The sequence below is a fragment of the Eufriesea mexicana genome, unplaced genomic scaffold, assembly GCF_001483705.2.
Source record: "Eufriesea mexicana isolate 0111107269 unplaced genomic scaffold, ASM148370v2 scaffold8839, whole genome shotgun sequence".
In the NCBI taxonomy this organism is placed as follows: Eukaryota; Metazoa; Arthropoda; class Insecta; order Hymenoptera; family Apidae; genus Eufriesea; species Eufriesea mexicana.
Window position 1 is genome coordinate 206,425 of NW_016916568.1, and position 17,618 is coordinate 224,042.

The following is a 17,618-nucleotide window of genomic DNA, read 5'->3' on the forward strand; positions in this document are numbered from 1 at the left end:
ATTTAATAATAAATCCATCTTTTATTAAGACATGGCAGGTTCTATAAATATTGCAGACGAGTGTCAAAATTTTTTATTTCTATTTTAATAATCCTCTCTTGTAATATCTATTTCCGAGGTTAAATTGAATAACTATGGACCAGTGATTGAGTCGTGTTGCACGCCTTGTGTGTAAAATGCTCAGCCATGGCGCACGTGCATGAGAAATCAGCTGTTCAATGTCCGTAGCGCCGTCTGGTGGATGACGCTACGTACATCGAATGAAAGACGGCGAAGTATATTTTCGTGTTACGATTTTAGTGTGCGATTGGACGAATTTTCTAAGTCGTGTAATTGACGCGATGTGATCTTCAGTTTAATTGAGAATGGTGTTTCTAATTCACATTTTCGCGGTACACGTTGTCAAGTAACGAGATTCGGCTACCCTGGAAGTTATCGTGTTCTCTCAGGTGAGGTTAGAATCCTCTCGACAAAAAGCTTGCCACTACTCCCATACAGTCGAAGATCGCTTTAAAGAAATCGAAACGAGTTAGAAAGTAACAAAGAAAAGTTCACTGTCGTTTTTTTTATTTAATGTATGTTTACACTGAATTTAATAGTTGACATATATTTTCTTTATGTATTTATTTGCAATTTAAATAAGACATTTCTTTTATTCTTTCTTTGTATTATGTTTATATAGTAGAATATTTTGCGTTTTAGTACATTAACATTTATAGTGAATGTATTTTTCAGAAAATTAATTTTTTCATTTTAAATTTAATTTTATTGGTATGTTTAAAAAGATCAATCATATGCGATTACTATTCAATTTTAGATTGAGTAACTACGGTTTTATCATACATGACGACAACGGATATCCGGAAGAATCGATCTTTTGTTTAATTGGTGAGTTTGATTAACGAAATAAAATCATTGTTTGATTGATATTGTTAGTACTGATGAGAGTAATGCAGCGTTTTATATTATTATTGTATTCTTTTGTATATATTTGTTTTAATATGCGAAGTTATTAATATCATTATAAATTATTAGTGTTGCGATGTTTTTAATTAGTAAAATTTTCGTTTAACCTTTTGAATTTTTAACGAACAATTTGTATAAATATTATACAAGTTATAATAACATCAAAAAAATTACTAATAGTTAATTATTCAAGCTATTAGACAAAAATTTATATATCTATATTTATATGTCAATATATTTGACATTAGTATCATTTATAAACTAGTATAAATGTCGAAATTCGTTAAACAAAAATATCACGCCATTTACACAGCGTTTGTATATGTTAAGCAGTTACATCTACATCATTACATATTCTTTCGAATATTGCTAATTGATTTGTTTACTCCCCAAGAATATGAAATTTTATTGTTTTTTATCTCGTTAATCGTAGTATGATTAAATTAATACATATCAATCATATTTACCGCCATAGATACTTATACTAATTAGAACGATCTTTTTGGATATGTCAACAAATCTGACACATTCACGAATCCTTGCCGAAAACATCAACTCTGTGGGTTAATCATCGAAAACATGATATCAAGAACAGGTACAATGCCCATTGTCTTGTTGCATATTCACAGAACGAAATCGTTGGCGCGAAAGTGAAGGTTCATTGAAAACATTCATTACCTATTTTCAATAGGGACATTAGGTTTCCTGTTGACAAATGTCATCGAATTAGCTTGCTTTCTGGTGTAAACATAACTGAACATAATCCGCTTGGGTAACGGAACGACACTTTCATTACTCGAAACAGTGTGACGTTGTCGTTAATACAAGCGGCAGTTGCCAAGTAGACTCGTTTGGTGTTAAATGTTTTTTAACTGTACGTGTCATTAAATAATATGAACTCATGGCTGCCAGATCCGCGAATGTGGCTGACATTCGAGTCGGACTCAAGCTGGGTAAATAATTTTCCAAGCTGATTTTAAACATTGGATGAGGTAATACGTGCGCATGCGCAATGAACGCCATTGCGCGACAAAATAACGGAAATAACTAATATTTGATTAGAATTGTGTAGAAATCTGTGACCACGAACCTGAATAGCACACGTGTAAAATAAAACGTTTTGTTGCAAAACAGTTTCACATATTGTTGTAACAAACTAATAGAATGATCGTATAGTATCTTTAGAATTGTTTTTACACGAATAACACGTGATACAGCTTATACATAAAATGATGGCAAAAGACGTTTACTTTGAATAAAACGGTTAGCTTGTTTGCATTATTTGTATAATTTAGATTAGATAAAATGGGATCGTTGACATCATACAGTTCTTTAAATTTCAATAAATTATCGAACAATACACGATAAAATAATGTAACTTTTTGTTTGTATTTGCAGTTGGAAAAATCTAATAGTTAATCGAGCAGTTACCACTATTCAAGACAGGTCATACCATTGGAAAATTTGCACGAACATTGTTTGAATAACATGTCATTGACATACATAAATGTCTTACAGAAACAGCTCATGATGCATGTCTTGTACTCGTTGAATAGTCTCTCGAATTTTGTGTCCAATTCACAAAACTATGAAGAATGCAAAAGTGCAGTCGTGACTTGGCATCGAACATCGTAGTACGTACGGTCTCGATTCATCTGCTGTTATCTGAAAATCCTCCGTCCTACTTATTTATATTTATGTATTTGAAACGACGAGCAAGTGAACGATACGAATCGTCGTAGCGTGACCGAGTTTCGTGTCAAATTCACCGTGGTCCATCGTAACCTTGTTACTTTTATTCCATTTCGTCGTTCAGTTTTGTGATTTCGATGAAAAGTCCTCGGGACATCTTAAATACGGTGAACAAGGAACGAGTAAAGAGTTCAGCGATAGCAGTTTAATTTTAACAGAAATGAAGTAGGATTTTAAGCATAGGATAATTTGAAAATAAGAATTTAATCGTTTGCGGATATCTAGTAATTTTATGAATATGAAAAATATATATGGTCAACATATATGTATTCCACACTTCATTTATTTTAGTAAATGCTATAGCCTATTATCTTAGTAAATATTTATATGAATATTTATATATTAATAATGTTTAGTTTAGTATATATTATAATTTATACGACCTAAATAATTTTAAATGAGTATGAATTTCTTATAATTCTTGAATGAAGTGCAGAGTAATATGGAACACTGAATGTAAAGAATGCGAAGTATGAAATGTTCAGGATATCGAAAAGAGCAATTCTGAGAGTATTGAATATTTTTCCAGAAGGTTGCTTCGATTCTCTCTCTTCCTTTTCATTTAGAAAGTATCAAATATTTCTCTAAAAATTTTTTCAATTTTCATACTAGAAGCTAAAAAAGGTTCGGAAAATTATAATTACATCTCAATAAGCTGCAAATAATTTTGAAATATATTTGAAACCAAAATATTTACATAGCTTTTCGGCATTGACCCGTCGCATAAATGCTTATAAGAAGTGATTTATGTATAATACTTTTTATGTTATAATACTGTCGAGTATTATAGCATGCTGAGGATAGAGAAGATTCGTGAGAGTAATTCTTCGAAGTTATAGATCTACTTTTAATAGTACAGAAAGTTTTAAAAGCTTTTTTTGGCTAATTTCGTAAATGAAAATTTGCAGATAGTTTCTCGATAAGATGAAACCTTGCTTTGAAGTGTGTACCTGTTGTTATCTTGTCTTTCCTCTTCGTTGATAAAGCACGAATTTAGATACAATGTATCATCGTACAATCACTGAAAAGATTTCTTAGAGCTTATAAATTTCCAAATATTTCTTTGTTCTTTATATATATACATTTATTTTTCATTAATCTCAATATTTACAAATATTTTTAATAACTAGTTGCATCAGGAAACACTTCTGTACACACTGTTGACACTTATACATATTTTTATTACAACTTCTCTTTTTCAACTAAAATTTATAGTTGTTAAATCTCGATTGAGATCACTGAATATCCTCCGTTCTTTGTTCCATAAAGTCACTGGTACTTTCCTTTCTGTATTTCTGTTTTCCCAATATACTTTTCACTTTTCATTACCGCTAAGAATTAAATAGGGCGAGTCCATTGAATTGCCCACGCGTTCTATTAAATCTTCCTTGAACAATTGCTTTCGTATTACCAGCAACCTCTACAGGACTGTCTCTTCAAAAGAAAAGTGACAATATAATACGTAACACAGGAACTTAATACATCAAGGCACGCGAACTTAAAAGGGACAAGTGAAGCAGCATTTCACAGAACATTGAACATATTGAAAATTTGCATCTACAGTGCCCAGTTGCACAGTGTCTTCGACGCCACAGAATCTTGGAATTTTCTTTGGAGAGTGTCCAGCTTCGTAATGACATTGAATTCTACACCATATCTTGCACAAGATCTGTTACATAGTTATAAATAACATAGGCAATGATTTTATGCTAGAAAATAGATAAGAAGGAAATACGAAAGAAAATCCTCAGCAAAGAGGATTTAATAAATGATAAACTTAGAAATTAAATTGTGAAATAAAACGTTCTTCTGACGATGAATAATCGCAGAATTAAGAACACTTTATGAAAGAAAAAGTTTGAATTCCTTAATATTCGAGGCTTACAGGTATTAATTTCGCTGTTGCACATTATTTTTTTAAAAGTAAATTTCGCGTCTGTTTTTTCTTAATTTTCTAATTAAATTACGCTTCTTGCAGAAATAAACAAGTGTCTGGTATTTGAAGCGGTGACGTATAGATTCCTCAGATCGAAGATTTCCAGGGGATCCATTAAAGCGTAGATGATGATGACGTTAGCCTCAGTTCAGTTATCTGATCCAGTAAGGTTACCGTTAACGAATGGTCGAACGTAGGGACGATGATCGTGCATCATTGAAAGAGCCTCTTCCAATTTTAGACGAGCGCATAAATCGCGATATCCCGTCGTCCCACTCGATGTTTTCTCCACTACGAGCGGGGAACGATAGCATAGGATAATCCATCCACGTGGATCGCCCACATGAGTCAGGTATCGTGGCCCGTGGTTAATTGTTCTCATGTCTCAGTGCGCGAAGGATGTTAGCCCGATCGAGTTCTGTGTCAGCAGTGTCTGCTCTGCCCCTCGAAACCTACTTTTTCTCGTGGTTTTTCCGCTCTAGTTCGATGTTCTACCAAAAGTGAACGAGTTTTCGTGTAACTCTAATCATCTAGCTGAATTACCAATGCCAGTTTAAACCGTGTTCTTTCCTTTCCGATGTCCTTCGTTTTTTACCATACGTGTATGAGTGAAAATAGCATTCTTGTGTTATTTCTTATCATATCGACGTAATTTGTATCTTATCGATTATTCTGAATATTACCGCGATCACTTGAACGTAGTCTAATAAGTAATAAATAATAGTACTTTTATGTGTATCACAGATTTGTCTCTACGGATCGTTACGCGTTTAGTGAAGTTGTTGGACAAAAGTAGTTTAATTACTATCGAGTTGCAATAGAATTTATATATTTCAGTGAACATTGATCAACCTGTTAATTGGGAAGGATTAATTAATTCGTTAAATTTTTTATGTTTCGAAAGTTATTATTTAATTGTCTGGGGATTCCCCTGATTTTTAGCACATCGCTTCGTTCTCAAACTGATAAACGAATTGCGCCATATCTACATTTAGGAAGACTAAAACTGACTACCATTCTCTCGTGGTTATGAAAGTGCTTGGTGAATAGACCATCTGGTCATCAGTTTAAGGAAATGACCTAACAGAAGCAAGTCAGTGATTGTAAGACTCTCTGAAGAACTATAGTGTACTGTTCCTTTCTTTCTTCTTTCAACTCGGAATTTAACGATAAATTCATTTTCATTTCTCTATTTCGGAGACCACGATTGTGATTATCGTTCTAATTATAAACATTCATTTGCAGGAGATTCAAGCATGATCCCGCGGTTTTTGAGCAAGCGTTGCACGATCTCTCTCGATTCACTGTGACGACTTTTCGCCTGGTGGATACTAATAAATCGCGATCCAGCCGCGAATAATTCAGTACGCGTTCGACTGTCGTCACAGTTCACTTGAAACGCAGGTGCTCCAAAGTCGTTTTGGAAGTCGTTCGCGTGGGAGGTTCGTTTTGCAGTGGAACCATTGATAAAACGGGAGCATTGCTCCACGCGGAGCATCTGGACGATCGCGAGGCGGAAAATTTGCTGAAAGACGCGTCGACGAGCATCACACGATGATTTCGTTATCGATGGTGTTGGAAAATCAATCTGTAAAGCATTGTTGGGAAAATGTCATTTTTAAATTTATTTCGAGTGACTTGTCTTATGACTTTTGGCACTGGTGTGGTGAACATTCTTATTTATAGTGATGCATCGTTTTTGAAGATTAGAGAGAACTAATTCACCTTCGTTGACTTTAATCCTCTGTCCAAAATATGTTTCTTATCGAAAACTGACCTAGTTAACAGTTTGAAGGAATATAGACGACTAGTATCGCTTTCTCGTAATCACTTGCACACAGTTTTTGAAGGTCTCTTTCTGTTTAGCGATCAGGTTTTAAATTATCTTAATCGCAGGAATGTAGATAGGTTGTGACATTCGTATGAGAATATTTTATTCACGTGACTGATAATATTGTTTCACTCTGTTTAATTTTTCTGGTCGTATATGATGACGAAAAATAAGGAACAATTTTCAGCATAGTAACAGTAAACCCAGGCATGTTTCAGTCGGCCACTCGTTTCCCACCAACTTAGTAGACCTCGATTGTTCTCTTTGAAAGTTCCACAGTAGCTGTGACCAGTGTCATTGAATCAGCTGGTAATCGAATTCGAAGTCGTGAAACACTAAGTGCAGATAATTGTCCTTGGAACACGGTTCGAGTTATTAGAAGATCAACGAATTCGTTATTAACGCGTTTTCGAAGCTCGTCTGAACGCGTGTTACCTTCTCAACTACTTTAATCCATCGCTCGAAACGACGATGATTCACAGATACAGTTAGTCGAAAGAGATAGTGGACATTTTTCAGACCTTCACGGTGCTTTTTTCCACGTTCCATTCGACGATAAGTTGTCAGGAAATTTTACTTTTACAGAAATAGAGAACACGCGAGTGAGCAACGATCGATAAACGAAGATAAGATTTCATTTTTGCATTAGATAATGTTCTAGCTGGATAGTACGAATTGCGTATTATCTTTTATTACACGTCTCAAATACGTATGAATTTAGAATTTCTTGCTATGCATTAATCTCTTACTAATTCGTGCATTTGCATTATATTTATATAACGTTATTTTACTTGTAAATTGCATGTACACTCGTATAGTTGTACCTGTATTTTTTAAATCTCATTTTATTTCCGTATCACGTGCTATTTTATTTCATCGATATATCGTTGCACTAAATAATTTATACAATTGCAATCCTTATTTACCATATTTCAAATCGTTGGTGTCGTAGTTGGTACCCAAATGGTACCATACGCGCCATTATCTCTTGGCAAATGAAATATAAAACAGTTATCGAACATTCTATAATGTCAAGTTCTTTTGAAGTTACATACCTATAAATATACCTGTTCTCGCTATATCTTATTTTATCGGCGTATCACGTGCCATTTTATTTCGTTAACACATCAGCACGCTAAATGATTTATTCACAATCCTCGGCTATGATATCTCAAATGATCGGTACCCAAGTTAATACCCAAATGGTACCATACATCATCCCTCGAGAAGTTAAATATTAAACAATTGTCAAAGGCGATTAGGTGCAGTCATTCGAACGGATACAAATCAACGGAAGTCCTAAAACGATACAAGCGAAGGAACAACAATTTTACTGCAAGTTTCCTAACACCGTTCACTCAGAAACACGACAACTGGTCGTCTGGATAGACTCGAAGTTGAGCAATCGTTACGCACTGAACTTTGTCTATCTTCCTTTTATCAAGTACTCGAAAGAGGAGTGGCATAATCGTCGAATAATTGCAAAATTGCCCGATAATGACGGGCCGGATTATCGACGAAACCGAGCGTGGTGTGTATCGCTTGCACTTTCTTTTCCGTTTGCGAGAAGATATTACAGTGAAAGTTCAGAGCTTGGCCGCGTATGCACGATCAGCTGACCCATTGATTTCCTCTCTAGCGTTCTCATTGCGCGACTTGGAGTCGCCGTTTGCTCCACTCGACAAATATTCCTGGTAAACATCGAAGATGGAAATATCGTTTTCGATTAATTCCGACAGATCTGAGTAACAATTGAGATAATTTGAGATCGTTTGACGATCGAAGATGGTAGAGTCAACCCTTCGCGTGGTAATTTATGCAACTTGTGCACTCGCGAATTTATCATCTGACTTTCGAATTTTCTGATAATTTATGGTAGCGTAATTTACGAATATAGAGAATATTTTTCGTGCATAGGTTTAGGTACAGGTTGAGCAATATGAGATATACAGGGTGTTCTATGAGACTTGGTCAAATTTTTGTTTAATTTTTTAAGTAAAAATTGAACGAATAGAAGTTTAAAGGTCCTAAAGTTGAAAGAAAACATGACTAAAATTGTCACGTGCTATAGCAATAATTTTTATCTTTATGATTGTACTCATAATCAGTGGGACATGCTTGAAATTTTGTCATGAATGATAAACCCGCGTTATAAACCGAATTGTTATTTTATATCAATCTTTTCCGTCGTTTTGAATCACATATTTTCAATTTTTGAAAAATATATTATTTTTTAGTTAAAAATCTCAGACATAGTATTAAAATCGTGTTAATTACAACAAACGTAAGCATTATTAATTAATACGTTGCAAATACCTGTATCGCATATTAATAATCAATTGACTCATCCTTCCCAAATAACAATTCGAAGATATGTTTTGGATTCGAATTTTAACTACAAAGAAACAACATTTGAATTTCCAAAATCTCATGAATATTCGTTCAAGTGTTCATCGCGGAGTTACGTAAGAATCAGGAAATGTGGAAGAAAGCTAGTCATTCTATTTAATATTCGACTGTACATTCGCAAAGTGCAGTCCTTTCAGCAGTGAAACACTCCTTGATTGGAAACGCGCTCAGTGTTCGAAACAGTGTTTTAAAAAATTCGACGAGAATTTCGAAATAACTCAGAGGACTCGAGCGACACGTGGTCTCTCCTAGCTAAAAGTTTGAATTGGAAAACAAACTGCTAACAGTAGTGCCTTTCCATTATCTGAGATATCAGTCTCGAACGATTGTTCGATGTACCAAGTCTTTGTGCTTGAGATTCGCGAGTGATCACCAAGAAACCTATTTGACGAGCGATCGACCGATTGCGAGGATCGATTTCGACACGTTCCCGTGAAAGACAGTGAAAATGTCGCATGTTCGAGTGAAAAGTAAATCGAATAAGAGCTCGAAGCAGGTCTCGGCCCATGGAGAGTATCGAAGGATTCAGTTCACTTTGTTGAAGGGCCATTTAGAGCACCGTTTTCACGAGGTAATGAAACATGAAAGAAGATCGCGTGAGATTTAACTCTTGACTGACATTATTAAGTTCGCATGCGATCCACGACAGCTTGTTACAGATTACATAATTTTGGAGTACTTCGTCTTTATTTGTGGTTTCGTGTGATAAACTCCATCAATGAGATTTATCGTAGACCTAGTTCAACCTGTCGTGGATCACGTATAATCTAATAGTACTAGTTAAGGTTTTACAGAAGCTTGCGAGATACTTGGAATAAATTATAGAAATATTTGCATTACGTTTTATATTATAGGACGAAATTTATTCGCTATGAAGTTACAAAATGTTAGGAAAATTCGTTCAACTTGAGAAGAGAATATTGAGGCATTCTTTTTTTCTTCTTGCACTTTCTGAAGGAAATTGCTAAAGTTTGGAGTCTCAAGGAAGCACTGATCCTGTGATGTGAGTTTTCTGTAGTCTATGAACTCTTTGGTATGGAATTATTTGTTACGATAAGAAAGTATTTTAATATAAGTCTTTTTCTTGCAATTTATGGGAAAAAGAGGACGTAATGAACGACAGGATTGAGGATCGATTAATTAAAGACTTGGAAAAGCTTCGATTCAGTGATCAGAAGATACTTCCATTAGTAACTTTTCGTCTTTTGAGAACAAGCTCGATTCGGAGAATATCTCGTGGCTTAACAGATGGGATTGATTCGAGGCATTGTCCCAGTTCGTCTAATTGAATATAGCATACTCCATACAGCACGATGATGGGGAGTTTGGTACCTCTCGAAATAGCTGCTTCATCATTATAAAGTGAGCCACCCTGAGACGTAGAGATTTTTTTGAGTGCGGGCGACGCGGCCAGAAATACATTTGGCCGCTTTGCCTCCTTCCTTGCTGCCCTCTTCGCGGCTTTCGTTGTCTAATTAAGCTCCTAAAATTGCAAGAACCATCTGTTCGTTCTCACGACCCAATTTAAATCGTATTCATTCACGATTCGACGTTTCTTCTTTCAATCTTGGTTCACCGTGTATCTCAAGTCGGAGACAGAAGGTTTTCCAACTCGTTCCAGGGCACCCTTGCTTATCCTCGATTTCTACATCGGTACGTCTTTGTCTGAAACTCTCGCACGTGGATATCCAATAGTTATGAAGAGGATTTGTCAGAGGTTAGTCCAATAATCGAGGGTGTATAACTGAACTTGCATTTTCACGCACATCACGATACGCTCGTGTCATATGCTTGACAAGTAGAGTAGAATTCGATCAATACTCGATACTGCGGCTATTTCGTGACCTAGAAGAGTGATTTTTATAAGAGGTCTTCGTGCAGGAGCTTACTTTATAATAAATCTGAAGGAAGTATCGGAAACTTGAACGATGTTTCAAGTTGTGCTACACGGTAGTCATGTCTAATTTATCTCGGGAAGCCAAGACTGTAGCCTTAAGTTAGGATGTTTTGTTCGAAATGAATCAGTGTAGACGATTAAACAACTGCCTATCAGGTTCTGGTCCATTTCCTGTGTCTACGAGATTAGTCTTGTTAGAAGAAAATCGAGTGTACGATACAGTTTGCATTTTACTGTATCATTAAAAGCAACTAAAAGCGGAACTTTTTACGACAGTTAAGTGGGTTGAACGGTGACGCCTTTCGTCAACCACTAACTCTGACTTTTAATAAAAATTCGATATCGATATTTTTATTTTTAACTCATTTTATTCTATTCTTTTTAAACACAAATTTAACATACCTCGTCAGAGATTTATTCGATCTCTGAATAATCTACGACTCTTTAGTAAACTTTCTTTCAGGGATTTGATAACACATACCCGAAGGATTTGTTTGAAAGCACTGGAAGGTACACAGTACTATTTACTCACGAGAACAACTTCAACTTCATCCACTGCCTTCTCTCGGCTTCTCCACCTCCCACACGCACACGTATAAAATAACTACTCACATCGGACCACGTCCTCTACCAAATCACTCAACTTCCATTCGGAACTGCAATCTGTATCGCCAACAGCCTCTGACATATTCGCCGGGATCGACTTAAATGGAACAACTCGTATAGCAGCGCAGCAAACCCAGCCACGTTTCATCGAGCCATCTATTCTTCACCAACGAAATACCTATACGTGGTGGCGATTCTACTTTGCACGTAATCCTGGCGATCCCAAATAACAATTCAGAAATAGATTAAACAGAGACCTGATTTAATCGTGGACCGCTTCCTGTACGTTACCTATGACTCTCTATGTCTGAACCAATTACTCAAGTCTGTCCAATCGTGATGATCCTTGAATCGAGTCTGAGCCAGAATTTGCAGGCAAGAATTTGCACTTTGAATTTTCTTCCTCGATCAAAGATCCATCGCGTGCAACGGTGCAGCATCATCGCCGATCCTCCTATGCTGGGCCATCATGCTATAGGCGCACGACTATTTTCGTTTACCTTCGACGGTGTGCCAATGTACGACGAACACTGGGTGCGACAGTGATTTATCAACCTCCACTCCCGCGGAGACAGCGAAATCCGCGTTTACTGTGTGCCAGAAGAGGCTCGTCGTCGAACTTGAACATCCTCCATATCGCAGAGGGTGCGGAGTCGCTGCCAGGAGGATCTCTCGTGGTCGACGTGGTCGTTGATCATAGGATCGATTCCCAACAGGAGAAACCCGACGATGTCCATCCTCATCGACGTATCACGGATCCACGAGTCTCTTCGTGTAATTTCCTCTCGATCAGTTAAGTTGCTTTCGTACGTGAAGTCGAATCACTCGAATCGGTTTGTTCGGCATGGTGCGAAGCTGGTGGAGGCTGGTGTGCGAGCACGATATGAGAATTGTTGTGGTCGGTGGGTTTTTGGTTTGGTCGCTCACTTTCGGTCGTTTCAAGTGACCATTTATCGTTGCCCTCTTTTTACCGGTTGATCGTTCCTGAGGATGTGACTTTGAGGACCAGAGATGTGGCTTTTTAAAGGTTTGAGGAGGAAAATGAATCGGCGAATGATTAGTTTAGTGATTATACAGTCGAGATATCAAAACCTTGAATTGTATCTTAGGTTTTATGAAACTGGTTTATACTCTTTAATTTTGGATCCTCGATGGAGTTGTCATCGTGACGTCGTGTATCTCTAGCAAAGTTCAAATGTGATTCTAACTTTAGTTTTTTAAATCGAACATTATTAAACGTGGGTTGCCTTTCTGATAGTGTTCCAAAGTCTTTTGGAATTCTTTCTTTTTCTTTTTTTTAGAGAACAATATTTTTTAGTAATAATTTACCAGTCTCTAGCATCTCTGTGATCTATTTAAATTTTCTTTTGATAAGTTGATTAGTATTTAGGTTCGTCAGTTGATTATTATTCTATTTGATTGTTAGTTAATTAATTCTTCCCAGCTGGGAAGAATTATCGAATTAAATTAATTGTTATATTTATGTTATCGGCAACGTGGTAATCGCTCATCGATAGCGAAGGACTGATCATCGCATAGCAACATGATGCCAAAAATGCTTTTACGCGATACCTATCGAGTGTGAATGTTATTGGGTGCCAGACTGAGCCATTTTGCCTAACCTGATCTCAATTAATTATTCTTCTAGCCAATACGAACAATTCGTTTTATTCTCGTTTACCTATTTACGTTCACGAACAATTTATTAAATCGAGATTTCTATATAAATTATTATATATCGAGGAAGCAGATCTATTCGAGCATAAAGACGTGCAAAATTTAAGCTGAATAGTAATATCCTTGACTCGAGCTTTCATTATGCTAGTCCACGATTCGATGAATTTTACCTGAATATTTGCTATTTCTTGGACGATATCGTATCAACTATGTACAATCGCACTGTTATCGCCTCATTATCAGAAGCCGCGAGCACAAAAAGACGATAACTGACCGTTCAATTTGCTTTGATATTTCGAGTTACTTTCCAGTAACCGATCGAACGCGATGCACGATGCTCATCCACGGTGCCAATTAAAATCGGATCTTATTACAATGTTTCGTATGCTACTTCCTAAAACACTCGACTCTTCGTATATAAATCAAATTACCTGACAGTGTACTATTTTTATCGCGAACAGCGATAAAATCCTACCGGTTTCGTGTGCTTATATCTTGTGATCGAAATTTCCTGGTATTAAAGAGGATACATCGAATCGAGATGAAGAGGTCTGGTATACGATGTTCGATGAGTGGAAGATATTTTTCTAAATAGAATCAGGTGCATTAGGAAAGGTACTATCGCATTCATTTATTTCGTATTACGAAATACTTTCCGATTGTACAACACGTTTCCGATAAGATAACATGAATGATTCTTTCTGTTTATACGAGCAGAACAGAGAGATAAGTGTCGGATAGAGTCGACACGGGTTGAAAAATAGCCGTACGTCGCAAAAGCAACGTCGATCGTTAAGTGAGATCGGTGACTAATCGGTGATCGATCCAGCGAACTTATGGCTCGAGTGTAGGCAATGGAGGTCCGCGTAAAAATAGCGATCGGTTGATTGAAAGAGTGAAATCGAAGGATCACGTGTGGAAGGAACAAACTACCTGTGTTAACTTCGATTTTCCATCGTCGAACAGCGGTAAATCCATTAAGCTTGTGTAACGAGAAGCGAAGGCAACGATCCAACAGTTCGTGTACAGCGATCGGTCAAACGAAATCTGTGTAAATCGAATGTAACGAATGCACCACACGAATATGAAAACGCTATGCCATGACAAGAATGTCGCGTTAAAGCTTCTCGAATTGCGTCCCATTCGAAATTAGAATGAGCTTCATTTGGAGTGGGTCCTGTCGTTGTTGAAACTGAAGAGTATCAAATTATTACGAAGATGAAGATATTCTTCATTGTATTGCAAATACGACGAAGAATATTAAAGAGAAAATAGAAAACTAAGAAATTCTACACTGAGTGAAATCGAAATACCACTTAATCATTAAATGGTATAATCCTAATTATTATCTTAAGAATTACCCAGTAATTCCTTAGTCCAGTAATGTAGCCCAGTTCCTGATTTCCAAAAGACGATACCGATTTTTGTAGAAAATGCATGGAACAAAATTCTATTAAAGAGACAAAGAGAAGACACAAGCGTTCTATGAAAATAAAAGAACTTACGTGATTAGTAGTCGAAACAAGGTATCCTCTGTCACTTCCAAAGTGTAAAGTTTCTCAACGTAATCCAACTTTCCCAAATATAACTTTCGCAAAATAATATCCTCGCTGAAAATACCGAAGACAATTATTTTCAACGCGCACACTTGCGATTCAACGTTCTCCCTCGGAGATTCGATTCATTCTGTATCTCCTGCGTTGTTTGGTCTATTTGTTTCTCGAATACTTTCCGTAGATACGACGAACGAAATGGTGAGGGGCAATCAACGTTTACTCAACCTTTACACAACGTGCAGAGCTATCGTTGGTGTCGTTGCTTCCAGATACATTCATTAGAGCTCAAAACTGGCCGAAATTAGACTGTCCAGATAAAGTCGGGTAAATATTGGAATTTATCGCTGGAGGCTAACTGACCAGGCTCGAGTCTTAATTAAGACACACGAAGTGGTACATTGGTGTTTTAACAGATAAACGCGTGTCGATTTGTGCACAAGTCTGGCCTATATAGAGGAAGAGCATTGATATGGAAGCTGAACATTCTCGTGTATAAACTTCCACGACTGGAACTTTTAACCTTTACATTCTTGGAATTTTCCGTGAGAGTAATTTAATAATTTTCGTTGAATTTTTCTTTTAATTCTCTTGGCGGTTTATCTAAAATTAAATAGGGTACGCAAAATGACGGCGTGTAAGTTACACCTATTCTCGTCGTCGACGTATGTGGGAAAACGTGCCGCTTAGTTCATCGTTTGTTCCTTGAAAAAGTTTACGGCCACTGCGAGGAGAATCATTATTTCGTGGGAAGGCGTGATAAATTGTGCTAACGAGAAATAAATTACGAGTGTTACAGAATCGGTGACACGCGCGAACCGTTTCGCAAACTCGGGTCTGTGGCTTTGCTTACGGAAGAATGCACGTGGCTGATGTTTAGATACGAAGAGATTATCAGTTCTTGATGAATGCGATGGAAAAATTTGGAGGAAAATATCGTTCGAGAAGATGTTTCGTGGCAGAAGCTTGGAAATAAAATTTCATCTACTTATTATCCAAGAATTGCAAAAAATTCGAAACTCCTTCGATGTACAGCTAAAACGGCATGTCATTTAACGATTCGCGAAAAGCGTTATTTACGAATAAAAAGTAAAGAAGAAAACGCAAGATTCGTATGCAATGGAGATAATTTTCCGAGCCAAAAATCGGCAATGAATCGTAAAGATTTGCGCCAACGGAAAATAAATGCTCGAGTGTTTTAATAATGATCTTTGTCAACCTAGTGCTAGATATTATTGCCGGAATATGAGAGTATTTCCCGACTTTGATCTGGTTTCCATGGAATACGCAAATGAGAGGAGTAGCTTACTGAATTCTGACCGACAGAATGCTGCATCCTTTCCATCCCTGATACCACAGGGGTTGGCTCGCAGTTACGGGTCTTTTTCCTCCTGTCAGCAGATGATACAATTGATCTGGAACAGAAGCAAACAGGTACAGCAAAACACGGATAAAATGTAATTATTATATTTAATCAATGAGTGAATAATTATATAACAAGGAAACGAAATATCGTTGATCGTATGGTGTTTTTTAATTTTGTAACTTTACTTATGTTCCAAAGAGGAACACTCTCGTTACTTGTAATAAATGTATTGAACTAACAGTAGGACTGTGATAAAAATTTATGGCTGCACGCTGTGTTTTCTGGAATATATTAATATATATATATCAACTGGTCTGAAATTTTATTATAATTAAAAAGGCACGCGAGCCTTTCATGTGCCAAATCGATTAACTCTACAGGACATGAATTAAAAATTTGTTATAAATGTAAAAAGTTAAGCATCATTCAAGTATACTGTAGTGGCACTTGAAATTTTTCAAAATTCGAAAAGTGGAGATAATTACGTTGGCTTGTGACCGGCTCGTATATCTCGTAGATAAATCCATGTGTCGTCTTTGAAAAATTTGTCATGTCCCAAGTATCTGATAAAATTCGATTTTTTAGCATTTCGAAGAATTTCGCAGAGGTTAATATCAAGCGGCGATTGAACCCTGTTTTATTCTCGACGAATAAAATTTTATCTGTCGAAATTATCGGTGTACACATAGCATTATCTCGTTGAAATTTCGGTCTATCTCTCTGAAATTGCTGCATGACCTCTCCAATTAGTGTCGATATTTATCGACGTTTAATCAGGCGTTTCATTATTCGCGGAAATTTATTTAAATAACCCCGTTTCAGTTATACGAATCGTTCAGAATATCGTAAAATTAAGTGCAACCAAATTGAATATACCTAATAAACATTTTTATACCGAAAACGCTACGAATTATCCGAGCAACTCCGATATGCAAATATATAACGCACAATTTCGGAAAATATCGTGGAAAATATTAATGCTAAAATGAATCATTTGATCCGTTATCGTTGCAAATCATTGGCTGCCAATTGTAATTCATGATTCGTTAATTGATCAATTAGGAATCGAGAAAGGAGGCCTAGAATCGGGTCTTAGTCGGGTTTTACTAGTTTCAAGTGCATACGTGATTCTTAGCTAGAAGATTGTAAAGAATTTCTATAGCACGGTCAATTCTGAGAAACGGATATCAATAATTTATGTTCTTCATTGGTCATTTATTTATATCCGGCTTATAAGCTAAATGCTATATTCGCTTTGTAAAACAAGTGGAAAGAACCACAGGTGGATTGAATCGAATTAAACGAAAATGTTTCGTCGTTTGTCTCTTTGCCTGGACTACGTGCCAACATTTTTCGACGTGACTTGAGAGATAAATGACAGATTCAACAGTGTCTTCGAAGATTTGTCCCTCTTACACCTCTGACCGCGTTAGATTGTTCAATTAACACGATTCACTCGTCAATGAATTTAGAATGACTGACTTCGTGACTGGCTTCAAGGTGCATTAATTAAATAGCATTTCGAATTTCATTCGAAAACCGAACTCCATTCTTTCTATATCGTGCCTCGATTTTGCATTTATCTCAGTCGAAGATAATTTTTTTATAATATTTATATTATATCT

The 17,618-nt window shown here is 36.4% G+C and overlaps 2 protein-coding genes across 5 annotated transcripts in view; one reads left to right on the forward strand and one right to left on the reverse strand.

Annotated features, from left to right (window-relative positions):
- Nucleotides 1-14,599, reverse strand: part of LOC108552971 (tRNA (guanine-N(7)-)-methyltransferase) — a 17,776-nt gene extending 3,177 nt beyond the window's left edge. Inside the window, exon 1 of the mRNA XM_017907686.1 lies at nucleotides 14,580-14,599. The gene's annotated coding sequence lies outside the window, so the exon portion shown is untranslated. The remainder of the gene's footprint in view (nucleotides 1-14,579) is intronic.
- Arms (Ankyrin repeat-rich membrane spanning) overlaps nucleotides 249-17,618 on the forward strand; it is a 36,449-nt gene continuing 19,079 nt past the window's right edge. Inside the window, exons 1-2 of one of the 4 annotated variants that reach the window (XM_017907734.1) lie at nucleotides 249-449; nucleotides 818-888. Coding sequence is in view for 2 of the 4 variants with exons in the window: in XM_017907731.1 (XP_017763220.1) it covers nucleotides 15,813-16,061 (249 nt within the window). In the remaining 2 variants the exon portion in view is untranslated. Of the gene's footprint in view, nucleotides 450-817; nucleotides 889-1,904; nucleotides 1,920-9,058; nucleotides 9,466-14,924; nucleotides 16,062-17,618 lie in introns of those variants that run through there. The other 3 variants (XM_017907736.1, XM_017907732.1, XM_017907731.1) reach the window with 3 other exon arrangements.